This window comes from Megalops cyprinoides, chromosome 5 (genome assembly GCF_013368585.1).
Source record: "Megalops cyprinoides isolate fMegCyp1 chromosome 5, fMegCyp1.pri, whole genome shotgun sequence".
NCBI lineage: Eukaryota > Metazoa > Chordata > Actinopteri > Elopiformes > Megalopidae > Megalops > Megalops cyprinoides.
In genome coordinates this window covers 15306307-15322102 of record NC_050587.1, presented here as the reverse complement: position 1 = coordinate 15322102, position 15796 = coordinate 15306307, and the positions used below count along the sequence as shown (strand labels likewise).

General features: G+C 44.4%; 1 protein-coding gene across 4 annotated transcripts in view; it reads left to right on the top strand.

The window, feature by feature from the left end:
* arhgef28a (Rho guanine nucleotide exchange factor (GEF) 28a) overlaps window positions 1–15290 on the top strand; it is an 87959-nt gene extending 72669 nt beyond the window's left edge. For all 4 annotated transcript variants that reach the window (XM_036528840.1, XM_036528838.1, XM_036528839.1 and 1 more), the window contains 11 exons: window positions 1387–1641; window positions 1738–1814; window positions 2411–2589; window positions 3003–3094; window positions 3419–3601; window positions 3883–4023; window positions 4601–4749; window positions 7253–7300; window positions 8459–8947; window positions 11321–11639; window positions 15078–15290. In XM_036528840.1, the coding sequence (XP_036384733.1) occupies window positions 1387–1641; window positions 1738–1814; window positions 2411–2589; window positions 3003–3094; window positions 3419–3601; window positions 3883–4023; window positions 4601–4749; window positions 7253–7300; window positions 8459–8947; window positions 11321–11639; window positions 15078–15262 (2117 nt within the window). In that variant the 3' untranslated portion in view covers window positions 15263–15290. The remainder of the gene's footprint in view (window positions 1–1386; window positions 1642–1737; window positions 1815–2410; window positions 2590–3002; window positions 3095–3418; window positions 3602–3882; window positions 4024–4600; window positions 4750–7252; window positions 7301–8458; window positions 8948–11320; window positions 11640–15077) is intronic.
* Window positions 15291–15796: the final 506 nt, after the last annotated feature.

The following is a 15796-nucleotide window of genomic DNA, read 5'->3' as shown; positions in this document are numbered from 1 at the left end:
TTCTACTCTGAAGAACTTGGAAAGTTCTGCTTGTCATCCTCTGTGCTCTGTTAAACAGCATTACTTAGAATAGTTTTTTTTTGACAGTTATACAGTTAAGGTATACCCAGACTTTGTCATTTGTTGTTGGAAACTGTATATTCTGTCAAAAGGACAGATGTGAAATCATTAAGTTTGAACTCTAATCACAAAATATTTTGAGAGAATTATTCAGCTTTAATGCTTCACCATTAACAGATGACATCATTGTACCAAATTAAATTCCCTGCACCGAGCTAATGCCAGGAGTGATCAGGACTGATTATTTTGACAAAAATGAAATTAATCTTGATGTAAAGTGAGGCAAATTTGCTCCTTCCTTCCACAGAAATGGTCAAAACTGATTTCCCCTTTACAACTAAATAAAATATGTTTTAACCAAGTTTTTGATCTTTGTTAATTGAGAAATGGCCTAAGCTGATTTCACCAGACATTAAACAAAATTAATTTTGTCACAATTCATAACAATAAAATAAAATTAACATGACTGATTAACTAACATGACATGTTAATTATTTGAAAGCACAGAGCAAACTGCTGCTACTCTCCAAACTACGGTGCCATAGTGCAATCAATGTACTCAACTACATTAAAACATAAAGTCAGAGAGTGACTCCATAATAATTGTGGCTGTTGTGTTGTTTGTGAGTAGAGAGTGTAGACTGTTTAGGGCCCAGTTTCTCAGATGTATTTCTCACATTGGTCTTGAGACTATAAGACTTGAGGAGTCTAAGGAGGCCGCGTTTTCTTTTGTGGAAAGTGTCTTTAGTATTCCTGTCATGTCAGCTGGCATCCAGGCACTTAGCCAAACTACACTTAAAAAAATTACTTGCTACGTGGGTTGGTAATTAGAGTGAAATAAGAAGCCAACTATTTGAATACTAATTGCATTTTCTTTAATCATGTGGTATTGCGCTCCAGTGAGTACCATATTGCATGTTGTAAGTGAACTAAATTTGATTCTTATAAGAGGTCAGCTTGATGAGTTCAGTTTTTAAGTGTCAGCTTAGGAATGATTCTGTTCCTGCGGTTTTGATCATATGCTGTTGATTCTCATATTGCTTATAAGCAAGATGTACTGTATTATATTTGGAATGCTATGATAATAGAATCACTCACTCAAATAAAAGAATGTTAAACAAATATTCAGTTCAGTCTTTGAGATATTTGAAATCTGTGTACCTTCTCCCTGGTGTCTATTGTATAGTATTTTTTCTCTGAACATTTTTCAAACAAGTCAATGCATACTCATCGGAAAAAGCATGTTTTGGTGAATTGGTGATAGCTGTACAGTTGATATTCTCTGTGGTTCTGATGTCCTCATATTGTGATGTTCCCCCTGCTCAGAGGGCACGGAGGAGCATGCGGACCTCTCCCGAGCCTTGGTGCTGATCCGGGACGTGATCGCCGCCGTGGACCTGAGGGTCAGCGAGTACGAGAAGGAGCAGAAGCTGATGGACATCCTCAACCGCATGGAGAACAAGAGCTTCGCCAAGCTGAAGAGCGGCCACACCTTCCGCAAGAAGGACCTGCTGAGCCGGGCCAGGACGCTGAAGCATGAGGGCCTGGTGTACTGGAAGACAGCCACGGGGAGGCTGAAGGGTAAGCCGCCAAGCCAGGACCAATGCAGAGTTACTGAGCCTCATTGCTGTCGCTCACCTCTTGGTTTAACTCTGTCTTTGCTTTCTCTTTTCACAGACATACTGGCACTTCTCCTCACAGACACTTTGATCTTCCTTCAAGAAAAAGACCAGAAATATATATTTGCTGCGGTGGTAGGTGTCTTAAAGCAGAGGCTGAAATGTCAAAAGATTCTCATGCAAATGAATAATTGCTGCTCTAGCCTGAAGCTTAGAGTTACTCGAAAACAAAGGCTTATTTCACAATAAGTTAAAAAAAGGTTTTTCTTTCATGTTCACAGAATAGGCAGTGCTGGCTACTGTTATCTTTGTAAAATTTTCTGGTGGCTTAGGGACCAGATTTAAACTGAATTGAAATTATATGGTAAGTGGAGGGAGTTAAACTACAATTGTAAGTGTTGCGAGCTTTGGAACTTACTGACGTTGTTTTATATGTTTTAGTAACACTGTTAATAAAATAGGAGTTTTAGTTACCTATAATGACCATGCTTGTGTCATTTAGGAGCAAAAACGAAAATTCAAAAACAATCCATTTCTAATTTAAAATGAATTTCTCTTTTGATTTGCTTGGTATTGGAAATTCAGTGGAGTCAAAGAAGCTGACATTAAATGAATGGGAACTGAGAGTGATTGAACTGGAAATGAGATGTAACTGAAAATAATTTGAATACAACTGAAGTTGAAAGCAAAAAAATATTGAAATATGCTTTGATGTCTTTGTCCCTCACCAGGACCAGAAGCCCCCGGTGATCTCCCTGCAGAAGCTGATCGTGAGGGAGGTAGCCAATGAGGAGCGTGGGATGTTCCTGATCAGTGCGTCTGTGGCAGGCCCAGAGATGTATGAGGTTCACACCGCCTCCAAGGAAGAGCGCAACAGCTGGATGAGGCTGATCCGGGAGGCGGTGGAGAGGTGCGGTGGGGTTTCCCCTGAGTGGGGACAGGGGAAGGGAAAAGGGAGGGGCTTTCCCTGAGCTAGAGCATATGAGGAAAAAAGGCAGGGCTCCACCTGGTCAGGGTAAGGGGTGAAATTCAGACAAAGACTACGATGTTATACCTTTGTTGTATTATAGTGATATATGAAATAGTGGCATCAGCACATGTACATTTTTCCTTGCGCTGTCCCATAACAGTCCTTGTGCATGTGGCTCTGACCCAGCCAACAGGACCTGAGCTAACTGCGGTTTAAAAAGACAGGGTCTGTTGATGGATTGGGCACAAGACTGATGTAAGAAAGGCTGAAGTATGTACGTGTGTGTGGTTGTGTATGTGAGTGTGTATTTTTGTGTTTTTCTACACACCGCTGACTCCCTCTTCCTCCTTCAGCTGTCCTGAGGAAGAGGAGGAGAATGCCAGCGAGTCAGAAGAGGACCGGCGAGCAGCTGAGGCCCGGGCCCAGAGGATCCAGAAAGCACAGGGTGAGAGACAGAGAGAGAGAGGATCCTTGGCTCATTTGAGGCTCCTCTGGAGATCCGAAGCTCATCATCCAACGATGGTCTTCCCATTCACTTTGTAATCCACTCACTGACATGTTTTTTTATAATCATACCAGCATCATTTGTATCATCATGTATAATCATGTATAATCATGTATCACGTATAATCATACATAATCATGTATCATGTATAATCATACCAGCATCATTAAGTGCAAGTGTAGGGTATTAAACTGTAGTCCACAGTGTATGAGTCTGTACCCAAGTAATACTCCTGAGTGTAAGTGGTGTACTGTCTGTCTGCAGAGACGCTGAACGTGCAAGATCAGCAGATCTGCTCCAGCCTGGAGGAGAAGCTGAAGATCTACGCCCAGCTAGCGGGGCTGACCGGGAGGGAGGAGCCTACCCCTGAGCCCCGCCTACTGGTCCGGCCCAATCCGGACGAGGTGCCCCAGGCCGCGGTGCTGCTCGCCGCGGCGCTCAGGGAAGGTGAGGGTCCCCCGTCCCGCTTCCTGCCCCTCTTCCTGTACCCCTGTGGAGGAAATGGCCCCATATGCTGGGTGGGCCTCTAGCCATTAAACAGCCCTTCCTTGAGGAAGTGACGGCCACCTTGTGACAAAGAGATAACATCTAAGATTGTTTCATATGCTCTGTGAATAAAGGTTGCAGTGGCTCATATTCATTTGAAAAAAAAACTGAGGATTGGCGTGTTCATTATATGTTCAGTGTAGCACTGAAAAATGAATCCTGATCACTTTTTCTCCCACCAGCGGAGAAGCTCACCACCACTCTGACGTCACAGTCCTATCCCTATCCCTGCGTGTCCCAGGAGAGCCTTGGAGAGCCAAGTTCCCCTGTCAAACCCACCGACACTGGCAGCTTCAGCTCCGTTCAAGGGTCTCCTACTGACTGTGAGTGAAACTGTAGACCTTGTCTTAAGCTTCACCACCATCCCCACGCATCTGTGTGCAGCCATCAAAACATCACATTAGTTTAGTTTGTTATGTAGCTTTCTACAGTCCATGTCAGTGGCCATGATCCAGCTGAGCTTTGAGCTTGTCACTGTAAAACACTATGCTATGAAGGGCCACTGTTTTTAACGATGCAAAGCTTCGGGGCAGTTCAATGCAAACCAGTATGACACGCAAATCTACAGCTGCTTGTGTTAGAGGAATAAAACCATGTTGAGCAAATGGGATTCTGATTAGCAGATTTCACAGCGCTGTGGTTACCAATGAGTTGTTTCTCAAAATAATTTCAAATGGAATGTTTGTAGACTGCATTTCGGCTTGTAAATACCAAGCTACATTCAGTCAGAGAGGGTTGTGCCTCACTTCTCAGGCTCTTTAAGCCTCATTAGTAATTATTTTCTTACGATTAACTAACTCCAGTCATTGCATGTCTAATTGTACTGTGTGCCAGCTGAGTCATGGATTTAAAGCTTTATACTGTACTAGCAATGCTATTTCAACCCCTCATTTTTTTCAGCCAACTACTTGAATACCCAAAGTTCGAGCTCAGCGGTGGTAACGTCAGACTTAGAGACCGGACAAGAGGAGCCGATGGGGACTGATGCTCTTATGCTGGAATCACTCACTGAGCTAAGAAGCGGAGATGCCAGCAGTATTAACCTGAAGGTAAAGCATGTGATTCACTGTGTTTGGCTACCCAGTATCACAGACATTTACACTCTGTATGTAGAATGAGCATAATTCCTGTTTGTTAAGTATGCAGTGATGTTGTCCTTGTCAATTTACATCCTAAAAGTGAATGTAAGGATTACACCACAGAGAATTTGTTCTAAACAATGCTATTGCAGTTATTAATCAAATAAATCAGCGAGTGAACCTATCGTAGACAATGTTCTGACATGTGAGACAGCTGGCAGCTTAATATGCTTAACCAATTGGTACATGTAACTTATTTCTCACCTTTTATGTTTTTTATGGATGCTTCAGTCAATCATTCTATAAAATACATGTTTTTTTTTCCCATTTATTAGTTTTGCACTAAGAGAAAGGCTTATGCACTTGTTTTGTCTGATCTGGTTTTGCCTCAGTTTCTTATGTTTGTTCTGGACATGAGGACAGTTTTTGAAACCGTTTTAGGGTTCCTGACTATGTCTGTTTTTCACTAAAAACCAATTTAATCAGGGCATTCACTCCTAATGTCACGTAGGGTGTTGCATAACAAGGCAATTTGGTATCGTTGTGTAATAGGAATTGTAATGGAAGTGTTGCTGTGAAAATGGGCTCGACTAAGGTAACGTGGGCAGCTCCCACAGTCAAAATTGAATAGCTTGGGAGGTAAATCACCAGGTTCTTTGAACAGAAGTGGAGGTTAGATAATGGTGAAAAATGGCTCAGATCTGAGCCAAGCGAGTCATTCATTCAGAAGGCTGCTTCAGATGCCTCAAATGGCTAAAACAGGATTTCAGCAGATTTTTGTTGTTGAAAAGTTTATTGGTGTGTGAATGTGTTCAATTTCAGTTTTTCCTGGAATAAATTTGAGGGAAAAGTCCTGTGGAATTGTTTCAGTTCCTGACCTAGTTATATTCATTTTGATAATGTCAAAAAATAAACACATAAAATAACTGATGTTTGACTCATGTAACACTGCATCTTGAATTGTCATTATATTGCTTTATTATTTTGAATTTGATTATGTAGTGCCCACATTTTACCATGCAAAGATGTAGAAAATCTGCCACTCTAGATTGTTAAAGACCAGTCCAGACTGTAGGCAGAATGGCAAGCCTAATGGCTGGGTCTCATCGTTAAACTTACCTTCTTTTGTAAAATCATCCGTCTTAGAGTAATTCTAAATTGTTAATTGCTGATTGTGAAGTGTTAGTCATTTTATCTTCAGCCTCAGTACATTTGCTTATATTGCTGGAGACAATCAAGTCTTTTATATTTATTTCATATTTTGGGATGTATTTTAGAATGGGGGAATAAAATCTTTTTCTTTTTCTACCTATGCATCCACTATGATATTTTGCAGTGTTGGGTTCAGCTGCAGTCCTGGCTAAATTGCTCTACTGTTTTCTAATGTATGAGTGTGGTTCAGTTTTTTCTATTCCCCAAAGACAGGTTTTGAAAAATTTCCAACATTTGCATTAATTATTCATGGAACCTATTAAAATCACTCACAAGCGTAAAGTAGTAAATTATGCATGCGTGCATAAGAAGCCTGTTCTCTTCTATTCGCTTGAAAATTTTATATATATATATATATATATATATATATATATATATATATATATATATATATATATAATAGAAATTCCTGACAATAACAAAAAGCAGGTGTATTAGACAATAAACTGTGCTTGATGAATTGGTCACAAGGGGGTGCCAAAAATACATCTTGCCATAAATTTCACAGTAGGAGGGGAGGATAATCGAAAGATAATTCTATTTGATAATCCTGTTTGCACCAAGATGATGACAAATGAGTGCATTGTAGTAATTAAGCCAATAAATAAAGAATGCAAAGCAAGGCATTCAGCAGCCATTCCACCAAATTGCTCCCTGCTGGGAGATTGCAGAAACTAAACATTGCTTGACTACACCATTTCTTGTGTGGGAGACGGTAAAGGAAAATGTGGCAGCTGCTGATGGGGTTAGTCAGCCAGAAGGGCGCACTATGACCTCCTCACCAGCTTAAATCATGAGCCTACTAGTGCCTTCACATTGAGCTTTGTGAAGTGCAATCTTTTAGCTAGGAAATTGAAAATGAGGTTCCGACTCACTTTTGGCATCATGGGTCTTATTACAGAGAATAGGGTTAACCTGGTTTTAATTTAAGAAATACAATTCTTCCTTGCAGCTGGCCACAAAATGAGGCTCTGTTATTGCACCATAAATCTTAGTTCTTGTAGTCAACTGCCGCCTTGAGTCCCCTTGCTGTCATTGTGCAGTAAATGACCTTCATGCTTAAATAAGGGCACTTTAATTGATATTGTTGTGTTTATTTGAATGCATGCACACATGCACACACTATCACAGTCTGTCATTATGCTCTCTCTTTGCCATTTGCAGTTGGCAGAGGGGTTGACTGTGCTGTCAATGACATGTCTTCATTCATTCATGAATGAGTGTCTCAGCTTCTCACTCTGTGTCTGATTTGCCATGGCAGGTGTTTCAGAGCGTGCAGAGCCTGACCCAGTTGCTCTACAGTCTGCAGGTGAGAAAATCCCATAACATTGAGCACATCTTTTCCATGGCTCTCAAAGGTGCTATTGTTGTGTTGGTCAAACAGACCATAATTTAGCATTGTGCTTAAACAGAAATACAACCTAAACAGAAATACAACAATCAGGTTCATTGTTACAGAGAATAGGTGATTGGCTATAGTGACAGAGGGTTGTAATTATCTTTTTTTTTCCAAGCCTGAGTAATTTCTCGCTCTGTGTATGTGTATGTGTATGTGTGTGTGTGTGTGTGTGTGTGTGTGTGTGTATGTGTGTGTGTGTGTGTGTGTATGCATATGCTGCTTGCTTCATATTTTGTTTTTCTTTGGGCAGGTCCATAATTTCATGCCTCATTAGCTGGTTGTATGAACTGTTAATCCTCATAAGAGCCCGATGAATTACGCTGTGAAAATAGAAAAAAATAAGCTAGGAACTGTCTGAGTCTGTTCTGGAGAAAATGTGAATGACTGAAATGAGATGCTTAAAATGAAGAGGGTCTCTGATATTATGGGTTTTCATCTTTCATGACAGTAGTAGAACATTTATATTATACAGTGCAGAAATCTGAGACTTGTTCAAGAATTACAATGTATGGATGCATATTCCTTTTTATATAAAGAAGATTACTACAGAGTATTTCTTCAGTAGGTAAAACATTGAGTGGAATTGTGCACAATGTGATTAGTGTTGTATTCAATCATAATCAATTTCAACAAGTACAGACAAACATCATCTGTATTTCACAAAACCAGGGCTGGAAAACCCGAAAACATGTGTTTGAATGAGCAGTACACATCACAGATTTCCACACCATGCAGTATATTCCGTTTTGTACTATGGTCTTCATGACCTTGACTTCATGGTTCTTGAATTATGGTTCCAGCTTTTTACAATATTCTTTTAAATATGTCCTTTACCTTTGTGGAGTCTGTCACAGAATACTGCAGAGTCTACTCCCAGGGTTACAATGATGATTGCAGCTCATTTCCATGCCTGCAATCTGTTTACTTTTTTGGTGAAGTGGCATTTTAGAAAATTGATCTTCACAATTGGTTGACATTGCCAGGGATTATTGGTGGGAACGGTCTGACCATGTCAGTGTGCGTCCGCAGGCAGTACTGATCAGTGACCGTGCCTGTGTGTGTCCGCAGGCGGCAGTGACCATCCAGGACAGCTGCTACGAGGTGCAGCGGCTGCTCCTCCAGAAGAGCGAGCGGCAGCCTCGCCCGCCGTGCCCGCGCGCCAACGCCCTCCAGGAGCAGGAGAAGCAGCGCAACCTGGAGAAGCGGCGGGAGGAGCTGGCGGGCGTGCTCCGCCTGCAGGGCCAGCTGCGGCAGGAGCAGCAGCGCTGGGAGCGGGAGTGCGGCGCCCGGCAGCGCCAGCAGGGGGAGCTGGAGGGCCGGCTGGAGCGGCGCGAGCGCGAGTGCCGGCTGGAGGCGCAGCGGCTGCGGCGCGAGCGCGAGGAGCTGGACGGTCAGCTGCGCGAGTACCAGCAGAGCCTGGAGCGGCTGCGCGAGGGCCAGCGGCTGGTGGAGCGGGAGCGCCAGCGGCTGGAGACCCAGCAGAGGCTGCTGCAGAGCTGGAGGCACAGCCGGCAGAGGAGCCTGCCCGTCATGATGATCCCGCTGGGCAGAACCCAGGTGCAGATGCGCAGGCCACAGGGGATGGGGGGGTCACTCTGTCTGCGCAGACAGGAGCTGGGTATCTCCTCTGCAGAGAAGGGTCCTGCTCAAACAGGCTCACTGTCCACACCCTCTCTTGTTTTTGAGCATCAGTGTTGCATAATGGTTAAGGAGCAGGACTCGTAACCAAAAGGTTGCCGGTTTGATTCCCCACGGGGGCACTGCTGCTGTACCCTGGGGCATGCTACTTAACTTATAATTGCCTCAGTAAATATCCAGCTGTATAAATGGATAACATTGTAAAACCCTGTAATTGATGTAAGTTGCTCTGGATAAGAGGGTGTGTTAAATGCCAATAATGTAATGTAGAGTTGTGCAGTCGGTTGCCTTTTAATCTCCTTTCAAGATAAGCCCTGCCTCTATTTTCTGCCCTAACTGGACGTCATACGGGTGCTCAACATGAAAATGTAAAGAGATCTGAGAGACATACCTGTAATATTGATATGGAGCCCGTGTGTGAGATGCCATCTGGGGCTGACTCACCTCCCAGCGCAGGGCATCAGGGCACTGCAGTCCTGCTCTCTCAGATTTACTCCTTTTGCTCTGTTTCCAAAATGCCCAGGGAGTGATCTCAGAGATGGTGCCTGGAATTCTCCTCTGTTTGCTCATAACAAGGGGTAAAAGTGTCAGGGAGGAATGCTTGGCATCAAATCCCCTTCTTTTTTGGGTGCCGAGGAGTCACCCATTGGTCCTGTCACAGAATTTAAAATGTATGTAAATACAGTACATGCTACTGTATGTATTATGTTTACGGAACAGTCATCAGTTCAAACCTGGTTTGTCTGTGTTATGTACAGTCATTTTACATTATGAATTTTCATGAGTATGACTCAGACTCACAGATTACATGTCGGTCTGTTAGTTTGCACAGTTGGATTGTTATAGAAGCCATTCAGGGTCGTATACAAGTTTACACCAGCAGAGCCCACCTGGGGTTCAAGCCTACAACCGTCTGGTTGTGACTCCAATTCCTAAACTTCACAAAAACTCCAGAGGGTCTGTGGATTTTGGAACTGGTTTAGGAATCCCCTGTTCTCTCAGAGAGAACAATGCAGTGGTTGTGCTGGCTCCTCACAAAGAGTAGCTTAATTGAAATTCTGACTCATGGCGCAGGATAATGAGTGCAATTTAAAAATCATTTGTCTTAATGTTGAGCCACTCACCCTCTAATAAACAAGGCAGTGATTGATATTAATTAAACTATATGGAAGAAAACGTGCACATAATAATTGCAGCAGCACCCGTTCAATTCCTTGATATCCTTGAGAAGGCTTTGATTAGTCATATTCAAGCCTGAGAAGAAATTGAATTAAGATGGGATGCAGAAACCAGCTGAAAGAGATTTCACTATGTGCTGATTTCTTCTATGACTGTTGTATCCATGCCTGTCTAAGTCGATAAAAGCCTGCTCACAGATCTACTTGACAAAGAGTTTGCCTAATAGTACTTCTATCAGGAGATAATGCATTGAAACACTGCATGCACTTTTCCAGTGTGATTAACATTGCTTTGATTTTTACACATAATCTAGTTGTACGGCTGGCCAATTACTCAGGCTGTTCAGGTTGAGCATGTTGTACAGTGATACCACAGCAGTGTCCCCAGCTGCTCCAGACTGCTGTCGTACACTAATTTGATTATACTTACACACCATGGCTGCTGACTGCGCGGTTTCTGACATTTAGGAGGGATTAGCAGGGACATGAGGCCCTACTGCTGCTGGGTAAATTAATTTTGCTGCTTACATCCCAGCCCTTGTCATTAAAACAAGTGCGGAGAAGGTAGTGTCGCATAGTGGAGGGGGCAGAGGGGGGAAAGTCACAGACAAGATGAGTTGTGAAAGATTAGTGATTGCATTATACCAGGAGCCTCATGTGGGGGAAAGAGACATCACTGATCTGAGATCACCCCAATTAACAGGATGTGCTGGGCTGAGCACTCAGAAGCAGACCTCTGAATTTGACTCCTTTCACACAATGCATGAGAGGAATATGGCCATGGTGTGTGTTTCTCATGTGCCCTCATTAAGAAGTAAAGCATTTCAGTATAGTGTACGAGTTTTGTGCACAATACCTTGTGTCTCTTGATTAAATATATAGTAGACCTACTTTGCCACACTGTATTGTGCACTGTCTGCATTCTTCAAATTTTAGTGTTTTGCATATTTCATGCACTTTATTCAGATATGTGTTCAAAAGCTGATTGAATTGAGAGGCAGCAAAGCATGTAGAACAGAATTTATATCATACTGAAATGTTTTCCAGGTGTGGTGTTGCTATTTTTGTATACTGCGAGGTTTGCAATGTGGTCACGCAACGCTGTCATCTCCAGGACTCCAGTCAGGGTCGATCCGGCAGCTTGGAGGAGGACGGGTCCGTTTACATCAACGAGGCGGCGCTCCAGACATCCCGGAACAACCGTCACCTTCACCAGCACCAGCACCACCGCTCCGGGTCGCTGGCGCTGTACCCCGACACGCCCAGTGCTCACAACAGCCTCAACGCCCTCATGGCCCGCGGCGAGGGCAAGCAGCCGTCCCACCTCCTCCCAACGCAAAACCACAGCCGCCAGACGGGGACCTCCGCCCTCCCGCTCTCCGAGGACATGGGAGGGAGAGCGGGCGGGCACGGATGGGACCAAACAAAAAACGGTGAGAACGGCCGCCGCTGCAGGCTACAGAGGGCAAGCACTCCGTGGAGAAGTTGAGGGGCTGTTGAGAGGCCAGAGCTCTGTAGGAGGTTTTGCCAAGATCCTGATGGGAAGTGAAGTCCATTACATGATCAGATTTACTTGACAACCTCGAGCTCTGGACTTCATCTCCCATCAGTACCTCGTATAAATATTTTGTAGCATGCTGACTGTTATTGGGCCTGGCCCTTCTTTTGTCCTCCGCATTATGTCTCCTCCCAACAAAGTGCCAGCACACATTAGGTGTAATTTATTACTGCGGTTGGCATGGAAATTGGAGGCCAGTTGATTCAGCATCAGGTCTGACAGTGCTGCTTTGTATAGAACATGACCGAAATATCAGAAGTGACATTGGTGTGAATGCAGCCTTACATCAGGCTGTGTTCATTAAAAGCCCTTCTAGACAGCAAAGTACAAGGTTTTATGGGACGTGCTGCTACAGTGAATGGGTATAAACAGCAGCAGATCCTACAGTAAAGGTCCCTCAAGAGTCTGCTCCTACCCTTGCTCTCCTACTTAATCAGTGTCACCTGACAAAACAACAGTCTTCCCTCTCACCCCAGAATCAATCCATCTTTATTTTTTGAGCACTAGGGCATGGTGTGGTGATGTGTGAATCACTGGTGGGACAGCGATCGCTGACCGATTGGAGCATCGATTGGAAAATCTTTACTGAACTCATTACAGCTCGACTTGTCACCATGGGAAGATGGAATGATGGGGCAGGCGAACATTTAGCCATACGTTAGATACCAGGCTGATGTTAGTTGGCTGGCTGCATTTTGACCGGCATCATACAAACACTCTTCTTATTTGGAAGGCAAAGAATACAGTATGCAAATTGCAAAGTAAAGGATGAAAATGTGTGATTTCACTCACAGAAACAGAATGTGCACTCTGAAGGCACCATACCGTCAAAAATGTGTCATAAGATCCAGTTTGTGTCCAGCCAATTAAAGGAAGATCATCTTGCACTGCAGTGGACTGTATTTTTTGATGCATTCTGTTGTGAAGGACAAGAAGGCAGTAGCAGTAGCTCAGCCTTTTATGTTGGTGCAGTGGTTCGTCTATCTCATGCTGCAATGTTTAGAAACAGAATGCTCAAAGGTTGTAGCTGATACAGTTCTCCGTTACTGTAACAATTCGTTGATTGGCAGCAGTTGTAGTGTAGAGTAGAGGTTTGGGAGTAGGGGACTGAAGGTTGAAATGCCTGCTGGTATTGCTGTCATACATTTGAGCTAGGTATTTAACCTGCATTGCAACAGTGAATATCTAACTATATATATATATAGCTATATGTGTGGATAATTTGCTCTGGAACAGGGGCTCTTCAAACAAAATGAATTATTTGCTAATATTGTTAACCTTTTACAATATGGATGCCTCATAGGCAGCAATTTAGCAACATTCAGTAATAATTTGGAATCTTGGTCTGCAGGAGTATAATTCCTGCCCTGCTCCATTTGTGGGAGTATACTCCAGGGCAGGTTCTCACTAGCGTGACTCACATGTTCCCAGCTGCTTTGATCACTACAGTTGACAGTGGTATTAATCAAAACTTCTAGTTAGTGCTGTCCAGCAACCAAAATGGTGAAGATTTTTTTTTACATCCATTCACAAAGGATTGTTCTGGGTTGCTTTTGTTTCGCAATACAAATATTGTTTTCATGTGGTAATCATCTAGTTTCCTTTTGACTTGAAAAGGAAAGCGTCACATTAAGCTTCACATTAACTTGTCTCTTACCAGTAGCCTTTTGCAGCTCTCAGAGCAAGACAAGCTATCCACAGAGAATGGGGGTTAACACGCTGCTCAGATTGATTGTGCATAAATAAAAGGATGATGAACGCTGTCTTCAAAGGTCATAATCCACAGATGAGCTGCCATTGTGTTTTACTGTGTACTTATCAAAATGGTAGAAAAGGTCAATCCAAAGAAGTCAAGGGCGAAGCATGCAGTTATGTAGTTCCAATCTAAACCCGGTGCTTTCCTCACCCCAATCACAGCAGTGTAAATAGCTGGAGAGAGGAGCGGGCGTTCGATGACAGGTGTTATCTCTTGGCTAATGCCGCGTGTCCTGTGGCCTGTGCCGGGGGTATGAAGGGAGCTTTGTTATTGCCCCGCGATCGTTTATCAAGGCGGCCGCAGCAGTCCGCCTCTGCGGCGCGCTAATGAAGCACTGCGCAATTAATCACGCGGAGACGCATTCCTGGTGGGCCACAATGAGGCGATTCATAGCTGAATCAATTACCGCGGGCCAACGGCACAGCACCTGTCCCCGGTCTGTCCTCACGCCGCCCCACGGTCACCAGGCCCTGAGGGAGGGGAAGGGTATGTCTGGGTCACCCCCCCCCCCCCCCCCCCCGCACTCCGGTAACGAGGTGTCATGGGAAGGGCAGCCGGACGGCCGCGGCGACAGCTCAGGCGAGGCCGGAGCCTCTGTAGCTCAGTCGCCCGCAGGGGCTTGTTGCCCATCGCTAACCCCTATTGATCTGCGCCAGGAAGTCTGAGGCCTCACACAGAATGAGCTGTGGACTGTCCTAACCCGGAAGCCAAACTCATTAGGACGAGAGGCGAAGACCCCTCCTGCTCGCTCAAGGATAATTAGTCGGACCTTTTAACTGAGTCAAAAAGACACGCAATAGGACACATGTGCTGAGTTTCTGTGCTGGAGTTTGACAGCCCCATTCCAAGACATTCCAAGGGGCAGATGTTGTTGCCAAACTTTCCATTGGAGACATGATGGACAAATACTGTCATAACAAATGACCCCTGTACAAAAATGCAATGCGTATGAGAGGCATGACAAAAATGTGCCTGTGCTTTAATGCATTTCACTGTGAGCACTACAACATTACTGCCGGTGGTGGCAAAGACAAAGAGGTGCAGCCATTAGAACAGAGCAGCATTTACAGTAGAGGAGAATTGACTCATTATGTGAAAAATAATCATGCCAATAGCACTGATCACCCAGCACAAGACTCTGCTCTCCTCTAATTGGGTCTCTGTCTCAGAAAATGCAGTGCCCTCTGGATAGACCAATTTTGGTCAAGAGTTCTTCCAACAGCCGCTATGCATGCTGCATGTGTATTTGGAGGATGCTTCGGATAGAGACTGTTAGCTGGATTTGGGTGGGAAATGTATCCTCTTGTCACAGCTGCAGAAGTAGGGCACTGTGCATAAGATATTTGACATGTGACTAGAGTAGTTTAAGGTGAAGCGCCATGTGCACCGTTGGCCGCATGCCCTTGAGAAAGCTTTTCCTAGACCTGGCTAGCAGAAATCCACATCTGTGGATGCTAATTGCAGAAATTGTCTGCTGTAATTAATTGAGGACAAGAGCGTCTACTCAGCAAAACTGCAGCAACGATGAATGGTATGACTTGTTGTTTTTCAATGCAGATGTGAACACGCACGACTACAAACCCGACAAGTGGTCACTCGGAGCGGCAATGAGCAGGGCGGAGTCCTATCGGGGGTTCACCCAATCTCCTGCCGGAAGCCCCCTCCTCCACCCTCAGACTTACATCTCCATGGAGACGGAGAACGGGGAAGATGGGGGAGAGGAGAACATCGTGTACCTCTGAGTCACATCTTAAGGAGAGCGAAACCAGAACCACAAACTAAACTGTCCCTCCTTTCAGCTTTACTGTGGAAGTCTGTGGAGCTTTTGTGCATATGTGTCAGTATAAAGATGTGTGTGTGTGCGTGTGTATATGTATATACGCGTACGTAGATACAGACACACACACATATACCTCTGTATGTAATTGTATGTTAGGTGTCCTGTGTAAGTCAGGTATGATGATTGTTTCAGGTAGTAAATTTGTGCCTTGAGTCATGTTTAGAAGCTGGATTCATAGCCTGTTGTTTTCAGAGGTAGATATCACAGATACTCCAGTTGGCTGCCTCTCACACGCGTGCCTGCCGTTCTCTGTAAGAGTTCTGCTGTGCTCCTTGCACACTCGGAGGGCCCCACTCTCCTTCTGCCTCATTCTGTCTCGCTGTCCTCCTCGTTCAGGGGTCCCAAGGAGCGGCCACTGTGCTCCTCATTACCGCAGGCCCTCGCGGGTCCCTCATCTCCTCTGCGCCCGCAGCTTTTCCCCCCTTAGCTCAGCGTC